Below are 15,789 nucleotides of genomic sequence, written 5' to 3' on the forward strand. Positions count from 1 at the left end.
GTGACTTTTCCAAGGCATATTTGACCTTCTTATATGCTTCTTGCCATCCCTCAACATACCGATCTGCTTCAAATATCTTATCCTTTGTCTACAGAATGGGAGGTACTTTCTTGCCACCTTCAACAATTTCAAAAGGCGCCTTGCCAATAGAGGAATGCACTGTATTGTTGTAAGCATACTCTACTAATGGCAAATAATGCTCCCAAGTTGCCTTATGTTCTGACACATAACATTTCAGCAGGTCCAAGACAGTAGAGTTAGCCTCTTCAGACTGCCCATCAGTTTGAGGATGAAAAGAAGATGAGAATTTCAAGGTCGTGCCCATATTCTCATACAATGCTTTCCAAAACAAGCTAGTCATCCTTGGGTCTCTGTCACTGACAATAGACTGTGGCATACCATGGTATTTAAAGATATTCTGCATGAAAATCTTAACCATGTGCTCGGGCTTTATCTTCTTTCTAACAGGAATGAAGTGTGCCTGCTTACTGAATCTACATATTATAGTCCAAATTCCATCATTCCCTGTCGTTGTCCTTGGAAGATCAAAAATGAAGTCCATGGCAATACTCTCCCATGGTCTCTCTGGAATAGGCAGTGGTTGCAATAACCCAGGTGCCTTCTGTCTATCAAACTTGACCTTCTGGCATACTAGGCAAGATCTGACATAAGCATCAAGATCACGTCTCAAAGCTGGCCAATAAAAGAAAGTCTCTACCGCTTTCACTGTAGCATCAATGCCTCGATGTCCAGCATACGGTGGAGCATGACTTTCTAGCATTACTTTCAGCCTTAACTGCTTAGTCACACATAGCTTTCCATGCATCATGAGAAAGCCGTCTTTCAAAACATAGTGATCATGATGTTGATTATTCATTAGCTGCTCATAGATTCTGGAAAAATCTTCATCACTGGCATACTGCTCTTTCATATCATCCAATTCTTGGTGATAAGAAATAGAAACAGCTGACACTTGTGGTTTGCGAGACAATGCATCTGCAACCACATTCTTCTTGCCTTCCACATGCACTATCTGAAAATGGAACACTGACAGAAAATTTGCCCAATGCATGTGTTTCTCTGACAACTTTGCCTGTGTGAGAAAGTATCTGAGCGTCTGATGATCCGTTTGCACAACAAAATCAGCACCAAGCAAATAGTGTCTCCAACTGGTAAGTGCATGGATCACAGCTAATAGCTCTTTCTCATAAATCTGATAGTTCTTCTCAGTGTCAGAGAGTATTCTACTCTCATATGCCACGACTCGGCCATTCTGCATCAAGACAGCACCAATGCTGTTCCCACATGCATCACACTCCACAACAAATGACTTAGACAAATCTGGCAATGTCAACACAGGATCTGTAGTCATTTTCTGTTTCAGGCATCTAAATGCTGATTTCTCTTTATCTGTCCATTGCCATTTAAGCAATCTGGCCTTCTTTTCAAGCGCATGTAACGGTGAAGCAATCTCTACAAAATGCCTTACAAATCTGCGGTAGTAAGAGCATAGGCCAAGAAAACTGCGAACATCATGCACAGTCTGTAAATCTGGCCATGAAACGATTGCTTCAATCTTAGCAGGATCCATTGTGACACCATCCTTTGATACAATGTGCCCAAGGAAGTGAATTTCTTCCAGAAAGAATTCACTCTTCTTGCCATTAATGAGCAATCTGTTGTGTTTCAGCTCATTAAAGACTGCTGTCAGATGGTCTCTGTGCTCCTGGTCTCTGTGCTCCTCTTCACTCTTTGAATAGACTATCATGTCATCAGAGAATGTGCCCACAAAGCTTTTGTAAGGACAGAAAATTATGTCCATCATTCTGTTAAATGTGGCAGGAGCATTTGTCAATCCAAAAGGCATGACTAAGAACTCATAGAGACCAAATGTAGTGCGAAATGCGGTCTTGTGCACATCCTCGGGTCTGATTCTAATCTGATGGTACCCACTCTTCAAATCTATCCTGCTAAACATTTCTGCTCCTTGCAAACGATCAAGAATATCATCTATGCGCGGAATCGGAAATCTATTCTTGATCGTGTTCTTGTTCAAGGCTCTGTAGTCAATACACATTCGCCATGAACCGTCTTTCTTCTGTACTAGTAACACAGGTGAACAAAACGGGGAACTACTGGGCTGAATTAGTCCCTTCTCTAACAGCTCATTAACCTGTGTCATAATCTCTTTCTGCTGGGCTGCACTAACCCTGTACGATGGCCTATTGGGCGGACTAGACCCTGGAATAAGATCTATGGCATGATCCTCTGGCCTCTCAGGGGGTAACTCTCCTGGTAAAGACTCTGAAAAACAGTCTCTGAATGTATCCAAGAAAGCTTTTCTACCTTCGTCTAGTGTAGACAAATCAATTTCAACTTCATTCACTTCCTTTGCAAAAACCAAGTACGCAGAAAGATGATTTTTCATTACTGAAGTTATAGCAGAAGCAGAAATAACTGGGACAGACTCTCCTTTCAGCTTCACATCCAAAACATGAGTCTTGTCCCTATGTACAATTGTGATTTTCCTGTTGAAAGCATCCAACACTGCATGTTTCCTATGACACCATGGAATTCCCAACAAGACATCACATCCTTCCAAGGGCATGATAAGAAACTCCTCTGTGTCCACATAACTCTGTATATGCATGCGAAGTTTGCCAAGTATAGGAGTGACAGGAACTGAATGCCCAGGGCATGCCAAATCAGCCTGTGCAACTGGTCCCATCTCTTCAGCACGAATTCCCAACTTGGCTGCCAATGCCGGTGAAATAAAGTTGGCTCGAGCACCAGGGTCAAAGAAAATCAGCACTGTAGCATCTCTGATTTTACCCCATGCTCTGCACAATTCTGTAGCATTATCACATGGCTGGTCACCAACCATGTCAGGTACCAATCCTGCACTCGGCATTGTCTTCTTCTTGAGTGGCCCTTCTTTATCCTCGGCATCTTTTGCTGGCTGTTGTGGGCATTTTGCAGCCATATGCCCTTTCTGTTCACAGATGAAACATTTCCCAGCTTGCATCAATGCCTTTCTCTCTTCAAATGACTTGCCATATAGTGGCCTCTTCTGTCCCTTTGCCTTGACCAGCACTTTTCTGAGGCTGTGACTGCCAAGTCTTCTTCTCAAATGGCTTCTTTCCATAGAATGGTCTAGGTGGGAAATCCCTCTTCACAACTGGTTCCTGTTTGCCCTGAGGTTCCTTGTTCACTGTGCTCTTAAAGCCACGTGAACCTCCCTGTAACAATGCATTAGCCATGTTTGCATTCTCAATGAGCTGAGTCATATTAGAAACATTGGTCTTAATGCAATAATCCCTGATTTCTTTGGGCAAACCACAGCAATACTTTTCTATTTGCTCTGACAATGGCACTGTTCTGTAGGAAGTTACTGGCAAGAGTGCATCCCAAAACTTCTTATTATACTCTTCCAAATTTACACACTTGGCTGCATCAAGTTTGTGCCATGCTGTCATAACATCCACTTCAAAAGTATTTGTAAGCCAGGCAAAAGAGAACTGCTGTTTAAACTGAACCCATGTAGCAGGTGCTTGTCCTTGCATCAACAATGAAGTCCACCACTGCAATGCATTACCTTTCAAGAAAGTAGCAGCCTTCCGCACCTTAGAAGACTCTGTAAAGTTACCCCCAGTATATGCTGCATCAAACTGCTGAATGAAAGTCAGCGCTTTCAATTTGTCTTGCATCCCACTGAAAGTCTCAAACTTTACTGCTTGACCTCCTTCTTTGTAATCCTTTTGCACCTTTTCTGCATCAGTCCTTACTGTTCTTTGTCCACTAGGTTGAGAGAATTCAGCCACACTGACAGGTGCTGCGGGCCCCAAAGCTGGACTAAAATAAGTTTGAAATCCGGGCTGCACACCTATATTGGCATAAAGAGGGTTCACAGCTTCCATAGGCATCATTCCTGGTGACCCTCTTGACATCAGTCCTGGCAAAACTGTGGGCGGCCTAGCCATGGCCTAGAAAACAGACCCACCACCAAAATAGTCGGGCTGGAAAGCAACGAATGGAGGAATGGTCGGCATGACCCTTTGCACATTACTTTCCTGGCCATTAAATGCATGTACCTGTGCCTGTGTAACATGCTGCACTGGATCAGGTGCCACTACTGGTGTCTGCTCTACATGCTGTGGCATCCTTGGCATTTGTTCCTGTGCCCTCTCAACTGCATGCTGAGATGATTCAGCCTGGGAATCCCCTATCCTTGACTGCAAATACCTCTTCATCCTGGGATTCTTCACCAACTGTTCAAAGGTACCAACCATGCTCAGGAGCTGCGCATGAAATAAATCCTCTTGTTCCTGTTCTTCCTCTAACAAGGCTGGCTGTACTACTGGCTCCGTCCGAGCAGAGACTAACACCTGGGCACCTGTCACCTCTATATGCTGTCTGCGAGTAGAAGAGGAACTCTCTTCGACAGGGAGCTTGCCTTTCCCTTTGTCTGTCATACTGTCAACTGAAAGTTTAAGGGAACCTGTATCCAAAGAAAGAGACCGTACTCTTTCTCACCTGTAATCAATTGTGCCTCACTATGTGTGTCTCTTGTTCACCCAATCCAATCCGTGTCCGGGCTCTTGCAGAAAAGAGGACCCTATCCCGGCAATGGAACCATAAAACCGGTCTATGGACACATAAAGCGGTAATTCATTCACAAATAACCTGGACTTACTGACACACACATTCACAGAATCCTCGCTCCCTCGCTCAACAACACATTGGCCCCGAAGTCCGGCGCCCCTTGCGGTATTTCTTTATTGTTAAAAGGTTGGAAATTACAAAGCACAAGTGCAACAAAGCACTCTACTTGCATCAGCTGAATTTTACAAATTCTAGGAGAAATTTGCCAGCATGACTGCACTAAAACTGTTCCATAACATCTCAGAATGAATCCCAACTGACAGGCTCACTTCCATAGGCATCAAGCTACCCAATGGAGTCCAAAACATCACAATTCAGCTTGCTGTAATTTTCTGCACAGACCTGTTTTCAGCTCTGTTTTCAGCCCAAAATAACCCTTGTACTGTCCTGGAGGACTTTAACAAAGTCCTACTGCATTTTGGCATCAACCGGGCAACATAACAGCCCAAAAACAGCACCTAAACAGTGCTGAAACAGCATTGTATTGAAGAGGTTATCACCCTCTTCCGTCCCTGCTTTGGTGTAGGAACTAACTACACCGGTTCCTGTTCAAGGAGGCAACTAGCTAGCCTTTGCATATAAGCATGAAATTCACACAACTGTACCTGATTTTATCTGATGAGAGCATTTCCATAGTCTGCAAGAGAGAGAAAGAGAGAGAGAGGCTGTGGGGAGCAAGCTCAACCCTCAATTCATGAGTTGTAGGGCAAGGGAGTGCACCACCATAGCTGGTTTTCCTGCAACAATCCACCATATTGCTGCAAATGAGCCTCCTTTTTCCCAAATTCCCACGCCTCCCTCTTCTTAATGTGGAAAAATGCCATAAATTTGACACTTGGCACATTTTTTAGCCTTTTCCACATGCAATCTTCCAGGCTAAAAATCTCCTGACTGGTTCACATTCTCACAACAGTCCTTTGTCAGCTTTTGGTCCCCTTGACATTCCGCACAAACTGACGCGAACACTTTTCAATTCCGACACTGCCAAAAATAGCAGTTCCCTAGATTTTAGGGATGATGTCATCTGCATTCCTTCTGGTCTCCTGACCATCTTTGACCACTATGGTCACTTCAGAATTTGCTTAGAATTCAAGATACATTCACATTTCGGTGGCGGCCACTTACTAGTGTAAACTGGCCTATACCCGTTGTTGCATCCTTTGCAAATCCCAAGTAATAAGTGGGAAAGTATTTCCATGGATTTTATTACCGGATTGCCAAGAACACATCAAGGCCACGATTCTATTTGGGTTGTGGTAGATCGCTTGACAAAAATGGCTAGATTTTTACCGACCCGGAAGACTATTACAGCTACGCAATTAGCTCGGCAGTTTATCGAGCATTTGTTTAGACTGTACGGGTTACCGCAGGACATAGTCAGTGATAGGGACTCTAAGCTTACAAGTGATTTTTGGAAACTTGTTTTCGAGAAGTTGGAAACAACTTTGAATTTGAGTTCCTCTGATCATCCTCAATCTGATGGCCTGACTGAAAGAGTGAATCAGATTTTGGAGGATATGCTTCGAGCATATGTATCCAAAAGACAGAGTTCATGGGAGGATTATCTTCCTATGTTAGAATTTGCATATAACAGTACTAAGCATACGAGTACAGGGTTTAGTCCTTTCATGCTTATGTATGGTTTTCAACCAAGATCACCTGTTACAGTAGGATTCTCAGGACTTCAGCATGATGCAGCACGTAATTTTTTGCAAGATATGCAGGAAATGTTACAAGTTGCGAAGGAATCTATTAGAAGTGCTCAAGACCAAGACAGGTTTTATTCTAATAGACATCATTCACCCAGAGAGTTCTCTGAAGGAACGATGGTGTATTTGCGAGTTCTGAAAGATTCCGAGACTTTACGGACAGGTAGATCTCTGAAATTATCCCCTAGATACTGTGGACCATTTCGTGTTTCACGACGGATTGGTTCAGTTGCATATGAATTGGATTTGCCTTCTCATGTGAAAGTTCATCCTGTATTTCATGTCAGTAGACTTAAGGAAGTACTGGGTGGAGCAGATCAGTTAGTTACTCCTCAAGAAATTATAGATGTCCAGGACATGACATTTGTTCCGCACGAACCTGAAAAGATTATTGGCTTTCGTGAACGAAGATTGCGTCATAAGCTTATCACGGAATACAAGATCAAGTGGAAGGATCGTGTTGAGGAGGACGCTACATGGGAGACATTGACTTCGCTTCAGAGAGATTACCCTGGCTTTTTAGTGAGCTCAGGAGTGAGCTCTTAGAGGAAGGGGAGTATGTCATGTGCACAGTGGGTATCTACCGTGTGCTATACGCATGCAAGACTAGTTTCGAGGCTTGGGGAAGCTTGGAACTAGGCAGGCTGATTGACGAGCTGAGTTAGGGAAATACTAACGGGCGGACACCCAAGTATGGACGGGCGGGCGGCCAAGTGTGGACGCCCGATGACCGGCCAAGAGCCTATAAAAGGGTGGCCAAGGTTAGTTATTGTATTGTAGAGAGTCTCGCGAGTTTGTGAGAGCTCTATGGTCTTGGAGCCTGGATCTAGTGCAGACGTGCACCTGCTTTATGCAGCCGAGGCCGGCAGCAATCTCGAGGCCCGCGAGGGCAGCTTCGTGGTGGTATGGGACGTCACGAGGAGGAGATTGGTCGGTATGTCAACCTAGTTAGCTCAGCTCGTGGCTCGGTGGGGACAGCCAAGACTGTGGGCTCGCCCACGGCTGTCATGATTAGGAGGTGAGTCAGGCCTGCACCCCCTTGCTTGTTTGTTTGTTCGTTTGTTTGCAGGATTCGAGTTTCGAACCAAGATCGATCACGAGGGGATCCGTGGGGATTTGACAGATTTGCAGCTTTATCTTGATGCCTTTGAGTTGGAGTCGACTCTTGTTACGGCTCATTCAGGTTCAGTAGAGCATAGGTCTGGAGCATTGCCTGATGCTCAAGAGGGGGGTAGCACCTCCGCTCCCTTGTTACAGACAGGCTCAGTTGTCATCTAGGAGTCGCTTGGTGACATCTTTGTATTCAACCGAAGGTACTAAGGCTGACAGTACATTTGCTTATGGGACTTCTATGATATTGTGTTCTAGACACATGAGATGATGCTTGAGTATGGTTCACAATCGCGCGCACCTTGAACTATAACTGCAACTATGGATAACTCTATGGAGGGCATAAGTCTTGCGAGCAGTCCTAGAGTTGGTTTGGTTCATGGCTATATGGATCGAACTCTATTTGTGCATGTATGCATACAATTTTTGTGGAATTATTGTATTCTGGTGCCATTGGATCCTGGTACCATTGAGAATACATTGGGTAATACTCTAGATTGTGTCGTGTGCTGCATGTATATTGGTATGATACATCAAGTACTTTATTATGTGCATGGATGCACCACTGGGTGTGACTCCTGCGGGATGGCCATGAGACATATGTGGGAAGTACTTAGTGGATGTAGTGTTTGGATGCATTGAATGCTTTCATATGCTCATGTTGTACCATCAGTCGTGGGTCCTGCGGGATGCCCATGGGCGTAAGGCTTGCGAGCAGCCCTTAGACTGTTACTTTAGAGTAGGTAGAGCAACTTGAGGAGCATATTGTTTGCGAATGCATATATGTGTCATGCATATGTTTGTCATATGTAGAATGATGCATGGTTTTGTTTTTGGCTAACACAGTTAACGTGTTTCCATTTGGTTTTAAACTTTTGCTGTAGGTTCTGAAGGAACAAGCAAGAGTGGTTTGTCACTTTGATGTGATAGTGTGGCCTATTGTGCAGGATGATTATTTCATCACCCAGATGCACTTGAGGGCCATTGCTTTTGTCGTATGGGGAGTCTTTGCTCATAAGATGCCTTACTGTGCCATTGAGTGCAATCGAGGACGCTTGCAATTTTTAAAGAGGGAGGTATGTCATGACCCTGTGTTTTTCTCTGGACAGTATGCAGGTGTGCACGGGGACATGGTGGACAGTGTGAATGGCATCTGTTTGGAGTTGAAAAGGAAACCCATGTGTGGACAACCCCAAGTGTGAAGGGGACAAAGACATTTTAATTAAAAAGGTTTTATAACCTTTGGTGGCCCAAAAGCTATTTTGGCAAGCTACTCCACTTTTGGAGGATGCGCCTTTTTCTCTCTCATGCTTTTTGGGAGGCGACTACTGAATCTGGAGTGTGCGCTTTTTCTCTATGGGAAGGGCTGGCGGGCTGTGCTTCAAGGTGTGCTACAGGGCTGCGCTTCAGGGTGATTGTGGCTGCGTGAAGGAGAGAACGTGCTGATTGGCTGCGTGGCGACCAAGTACAGACTGCTGCTCGTCATCTGGCACAGGGCTGTGTGGCGACCAGGTGCAGGTGCTGTCTTGAGGCTATTCATAGTGTGAGAGGCTATGGATGGTTGTGGCAGTCCTGATCATGGGAGAAAGCTTCTATGTGATGCAGACTCAATGTGAGAGAGTCTTTCGATGTGAACAATGGCTGGATTTGTTTGTGGATGCCGAGTGGACAAGAAGCCATGATGCAGGTTCTTTGCAGGCTTCAGGAGTTCTACTATGACGGCCGAGTTCCCAGCCTTATTGTAATCAAAGCTCTTATAATCAATTAAAGAAATACCGCAAGGGGCGCCACTGCGTTTTGGGGCCAATCGGTGTCCGTGTACTGTTTGCAGGAGCACTCTAGCTCCCCCTGTTTGTTTTCCTTTTCTAGGTCCTCAATGGCGTTGAAGTGTTTTATGTGCAAGTGTTTGTTTCACCGCCCGTCAAGCCGGTTTCAACTCTTGTGCACAAGAGGGGGATTGATTGATGGAGTCCGACTCCACGGTTGGAGTGACTTAGTTTGGGGAGGAGATCCGGACACGAGGAGATCTACTTCAAGCCCAGGAGCAGTTTTTTGGAGCAGTAAGAGAGTCATCTTTTGCCTTGTCGAGGACAGAGACAGAGTACCGGGCTGCTTGTGATGCTGCTTATGAGGAGGTGAGGTTGCATTGCAGGATTGGGCTTCCACTGGAGGAACCCATGGTCATCCAGAGGCACTTTGTTCGTGAACAGATCGTTGCTGATGACATCTTGCTAGAGTTCTGCTCGATGGAGGACAGTACGATGGACCTCTTCACGAAGTCGCTGTCTCAGGATTTGCTCGGGCGGCACTCCAGCTCCTTGTGGTTGGTTTCACAGCCAGGAGCTGAGAGGGGGTGTTAGAAGTCATCTCCTGTCTATTTTTATACACCAAGGCCTTTGTTGTGGGTGTGCCCGCCCTTATGAGGTGTTTTCTCATTTTTCCCCACTCTCCGTATTTCCCCCCCATTTTTTCCCTATTTTTCTGTGGCATGGGAGGCAATCTCGTAGTGGCAGGAGGACCTTGAACCTAGCCGACTACATCTCTAGAGACTCTGGAAGTGGCCGACTGCATTGCATGAGTCGTGGACTTCCCTTATGCTGGCCGACCCCCTTTGCTGCTGGCCGACTGTGGATTTTTCAGTCGTGGGGGTGTTTTTGTGTCCTGTTGGCTGCCCTACAGCAGGCCGACTGCTGATGGGGGGGCATATAAAATGGCCCCCAGCCCCCTTGTCATTTTTGTATCATTCTCGGGATCTTCTTGTGTATATAGAGCAGAGTTACACGCCTCTATCTCTCTCTCTCTTGTGCTGCGATTTTCTGCACTGCGTTTTGCTCGTGTTCCCATATCTGGTCATCATCTCCGCCGCGTATTCTGACATGTAACCCCCCCTGTTTTGTATGAAACGTCTGGGATTTGAAAGAAACGTTTATGGAACGCGTTTCATGAAACGCCTGGCAACTATGATACCAACCCGGTTATCCACTTAGATCTTCTCAGCCTCTACACCCATTGCACATGGATCACACCTCCGAAACTCCCAACGAAGATGCACTTCTACAGAGCACGCATTGAGAATGAATTCATTCAGCAGCCAAGCTGCCTGATTGTTCACATGTCCCATGCCATGCGGATTGCAATTGGCCAGATACGGGTTTCATCCCACCGCCTCAAAGTGGAGACAGGTAGAGCTGAGCGCGTCTTCAAAGCCGGGAAGCTCATACAGAGACCCAGAGAGGAGAGGATCTACCGATTATGCCACACAAAGGTTGACACAAAGGAGGATTACATATGCCATTGGCAGCTGCCCAGTATACTATGAGATCTGCGAGAGGTTTCACTGTCTGTTTCATGAGGGATTTGGTCCACTCTCTAGGACCAACGTTGCCTAGGCCTCTTCTTGCATGAGCTCGGCAGACACAGGGACACTTTCTTGAGAGAGCTTTGGCCCCAGCCACCCCGCCCCCTTCCTTGCCGGCCAACCATCACCAGTTTCTTCCGGAACCAAGAGGTGGAGGACACAAATTCAGTGGATCTTGTGGACCCACCTTGAGTTGCTCCGGACCTTGGACCGGGCCTCCACACTCTAGTAGCGTGCCCAATGCCCCCGGCCACGATGCCCTCATCAGCTCCAAATCCAGGACATGCTCCACCGCCATCGAGCTACCTTTCCACGTAACATAGCTGAGGGAGACCTCTCGGCCATACTCATTAGCGCCATGCTTGATATTTTCGAGAGTGGTATACCATCTACTGGGGGCTGATGCTGCTCTGATGTTTCTATGTTCCTAGTATTCCATGATGAGTTTCCATGAACAGTTTTGTATCACCCCAACAAGATAGCTATGTTAATGTTTTGTTTCTGTTTTATTTTCCATTCCATGATGAGATATGCCATGGACATTATTGTATCACTTTGGTCTCATAGGCTGATTGGGTCTTTAGTAGACGCTTCTCTCTCTCGACCTCGACCTCGACCAGCAACACAGACATCAGCCCCAGCTTGAGGAGATCTTGAAGAGGCACAAAGTGACCTCCTATTGGGGGGTTAGCTCCATAGGTTGTATGATGATGATAGTCCCACTTTGTATCAGATGGCTCGGACTTGACATTCCCAGCTCATAGCTCTCGTCTTTGTTTTCTTTTGTACCATGATGAGATTACATGGACACTATTGTATCACTTTTGGTCTCATAGACCCACTAGGTCTTTTAAAGACATTTAATATAAGTTACTTTCTTTCTTTTTCTCACGCAGGCAGATGGACCGATTCCTCCCTTCTACAACAGCTGGATTCTCCGTTTTAGGATCTCTACATAGCAAGAGATCAACCATTTCATTCATCTGGACCTGCTATGGCTTCACACGAGCCGGTCATGGGTGTCCCCACTAGCCCTCACCAAAAAAACACCTCAGTTTTACAGAGATTTTTCTTCTTTCTGAGGATGGGTTCATTGAAGGCCCAAGGTACTGAGTCTCGCAGAACCAAGAGCATCTGAGATGCATGTATATGCACCACTAGTGAGGTGGAGGATGAGAAGCACTGTTTGTTCAGCTGCCCACCCTACTATGAGATCTGAGGGAGATTTCGTTCTCTTCACGACCCCCCCTCATCACAGGTCATGCAATACGAAAATACAGATATTTAGGCATGTAGTTATTGGAGCTTCATCATTACATGCTGAGGCAGCATTCCAAGATACAAAGCCAGGAAGGCGCCTCCCAGACCTTATCACAGATTTCTTTGGGTCACAGTTACCAACTATAGTGGCCTGATAGGAGTAGCAGCACGACCAGCCAGCAGGTCCATGACGGCCTACACAGATGCATGATCCTCCAGCCCCACGTACACTGAGTGTCATTAATGAGCATGTGTGATCCCTTCTGAGGGCCAAACAACCGAGACCTCAGAGGCCTCATCCCTCCACCCGGTAGCTGCATATCCAGGATATCCTTCGACGACATAGCGAGCTCCCATCACAAAGGGAGATGCTATGGCTACTTTGCTTTCTATTCTGGAGGAGGATGGTATCACTATACGGCCACCCATTGTCACCATGTAGGATCACATGGATACTTTAGCCTTTGTGAAAATTGTATATGTATCCTTATCCTGTGTGATTTATGGGACCACAATGCATGGTGGTCGTAGCTAGTTTCCTACCAAAAAAATCTTCCATGGTTCAATATTCATTATGGATGCAATGTACTACCTTTTTGGTCACAAAGACCCTCCGAGTCTTTTGAAGACATTAATATATCTCCCAAAAAAAACAAAAAAAAAACTTGCCTCGTTCATTTCTCCTTTGGCACGATTAATAGTATCCGCATTGGGGTTGGTAGAAAAGTACTCCATTTGCTGATGTAGGACTCTTGAAAATTCATCATTCATTGCATAAGCAAGAGCTATATAAGCCGTCTGTCCATAGGTCTTCATGAATCTCATGTGAATGTCTTCCAAATATGCAAATGGAATGCGTCCTAAAAATAACATATACATAGAAAAAGTGAGAAGCAATAATATCAACTACATCCATGACACAAGCATTGCCAAACACTTGGAAAGAAAGGTAGCACTAATTGGATATTAGAAAGACAACACCAAATTAGCTTTCTTAAGCATGTGCATTGCTCCTAAAGTACATAGCCTCCAAAAACTTTACCAAAACATAGATGATAAATCATCCTCGCCTTTAAAACCTCAATAAGAAATGTATAATTATCTTCTAGGACCAAGAACTCAACTCATAGTACCAAAAAAATGAAATTTCCTAGCCAAAAAAGTAGAAAACCAAAGTCATCATTGCCCTTTTCCATTTCCTAATGTTCTCTCCAAACATGCCTCCCGGATTTCACCCCAATTTCCTCACCATCTCCTCCAAATTGTGATCGATCCCTAGTTTCTACTTTATTTTTCTCAACTTATTTTTCTCATTTCACTTTTAACTAATAGTAACTAGAATGGAGGCCCATGCTATGCCCGGGAACAATCTCCTTTGATAAAATACTCAGAATGATATCACTTCAAATGCTTTATATTATGTGAGATCAAAATCAATACATTCCGATGACCTGTGTGCTCTAGAAATAATCAATGAACACGAGAGACAGAGCCTCCCCAATGCACAAACCTGCCACCCTCCCCCTCTGCGCCGTCCTTACCTGGTCACCCCTCTCCCTGCGCCATGTGCTCTCCGCCTTCTGCCTACCTACTTTGCTCTGCCTGCTTGCCATTGCGCCCCCACTTCTCGCCTTTCACCGCCTTCGTGCTCCCGCTGCCCGTCCCCCACCCTCCGCACACCTGCCTACTTGTGAGCTCTCCCTTTCGCCTACCACCCTCGCTTCCCATCCACCTACCCCTCAGCCTCCGTCCGCCATTGGCCCACCTTGCCCACCTCATTGCCCTTCTCCACCAACCCTCAATTGATGTTGTAGCCCCCAGCTGTCCTACCCTTGCCCTTCCTCCCAAGAACCTCTCCAGCTCCTTTCCTTTTCCCTCGTCCCCCCGTCCGTTCCCTTTTCTCTTCAGGTTCCAGTGTTAGGGTTTTTTGTTCTTTAGGCGAGGTTTGGCTCCTCCGGGCTTTTCCCTTTTAGTAGGACTCTCTGGGCTCTGTCATCCCCAACCGAGGACGCCACCCTTTGCCATTTTTCCAAAGGAGACCTCCAACTCTTGGATTCTACAGTTGCCTCCCTCACGGCCTCTTCTGTCATGTGCACAGTGGGTATCTACCGTGTGCTATACGCATGCAAGACTAGTTTCGAGGCTTGGGGAAGCTTGGAACTAGGCAGGCTGATTGACGAGCTGAGTTAGGGATATACTAACGGGCGGGCACCCAAGTATGGACGGGCGGGCGGCCAAGTGTGGACGCCCGATGACCGGCCAAGAGCCTATAAAAGGGTGGCCAAGGTTAGTTATTGGAACATAGAGAGTCTCGCGAGTTTGTGAGAGCTCTATGGTCTTGGAGCCTGGATCTAGTGCAGACGTGCACCTGCTTTATGCAGCCGAGGCCGGCAGCAATCTCGAGGCCCGCGAGGGCAGCTTCGTGGCGGTATGGGACGTCGCGAGGAGGAGATTGGTCGGTACGTCAACTTAGTTAGCTCAGCTCGTGGCTCGGTGGGGACAGCCAAGACTGTGGGCTCGCCCACGGCTGTCATGGTTGGGAGGTGAGTCAGGCCTGCACCCCCTTGCTTGTTTGTTGTTCGTTTGTTTGCAGGATTCGAGTTTCGAACCAAGATCGATCACGAGGGAAGATCCGTGTGGATTTGACAGTGGTATCAGAGCATACCTCGTGAACGAGCAAGTCGGTAGGTAGAGAAGAAGAGGTCGAAGAACGGTATGTGTTAAAAACTTGCTGTTTTGCCTGTGCATACTGCAGTTTCAGATTTCGTATGTGTTTTTTCTTCATCAAAGAACCCCATGTTGATGGGAGATGGTAGAATAAGAAGGGTTGATTGCTTTGCAAAGAAGAGGAGTCGATGTTGTGCAGTCGCATGAGAGAAAACAGAAAATCAGGAAAAAAAAGCATGATGCTTTTCGTTTCTTTTCGTTGAACGAGAGAGAGAGAGAGTGAGAGAGAGAGCGTTTGTGTACTGGCAAGTACTAGCGTTGTCTATCGACGACTGTGGCGGGTATTATTATGCAGTCGCTTGTTGCAGGTTGTTTAATATGCTCTGGCGCACGTATCCAGGCGCTTGTGCGCAGGCTGACTTGTGCGCAGGCAGGGAAGCGGGCGGCCATGCCTCCATGACCAGGCGGCCAGGCCTGCCAAGGGAAGCGCCCAGGCCAGGCAGCATAGCCAGCCAGGCCTGCCACAAGGGAAGCGCCCAAGCCAGGTAGCGTAGCCAGCCAGGCCTGCCAAGCAAAGCGCCCAGGCCAGTCCTGCGTAGCCAGCCCAGGCCCACGCAGCCTAGTGGTGGCAAGTCCTACGCGAGGCTGGCGCAAACGTTGGAAAGCAGGCCGGCAGCAAAGATGGCGAGCGACCCTGCACGTGTGACGCCTGCAAACAGCCGACGGGTTAATCCAGGAGAGAAAAAAAAAAAAAACAGAAGTAAAGCTTACGTTTTTTTTACAAGCTTTTGTTTTTTTTAAGTTTAAATTTTTTATAAAAATTTAAAAGTCATCTCTCCTCCAAGGTTTCAAAGGTTTCAAGATGTTTATTTTTTTAAGAAAAGCGAATATATATATCCATATATATATATATATATTAAAATATATATATATATATATTTATTTATTTATTTATTCAAGAAAAAAGAAAAAGAAAAAAAACACAAAAGCTAAAGCAAAAGCTAAGCATAGCTTTTCGAGATT

At 46.1% G+C, this 15,789-nt stretch overlaps 1 protein-coding gene across 1 annotated transcript in view; it reads right to left on the reverse strand.

The window, feature by feature from the left end:
- LOC147630071 (vesicle-associated membrane protein 714-like) overlaps nt 1-15,789 on the reverse strand; it is a 63,372-nt gene that overhangs the window by 33,694 nt on the left and 13,889 nt on the right. The window contains exon 2 of the mRNA XM_086811695.1: nt 12,769-12,959. Within this exon, the coding sequence (XP_086667821.1) occupies nt 12,769-12,959 (191 nt within the window). The remainder of the gene's footprint in view (nt 1-12,768; nt 12,960-15,789) is intronic.

Source organism: Cibotium barometz, chromosome 17, assembly GCF_041138505.1.
Source record: "Cibotium barometz isolate CiBa-2024 chromosome 17, ASM4113850v1, whole genome shotgun sequence".
Lineage (NCBI taxonomy): Eukaryota > Viridiplantae > Streptophyta > Polypodiopsida > Cyatheales > Cibotiaceae > Cibotium > Cibotium barometz.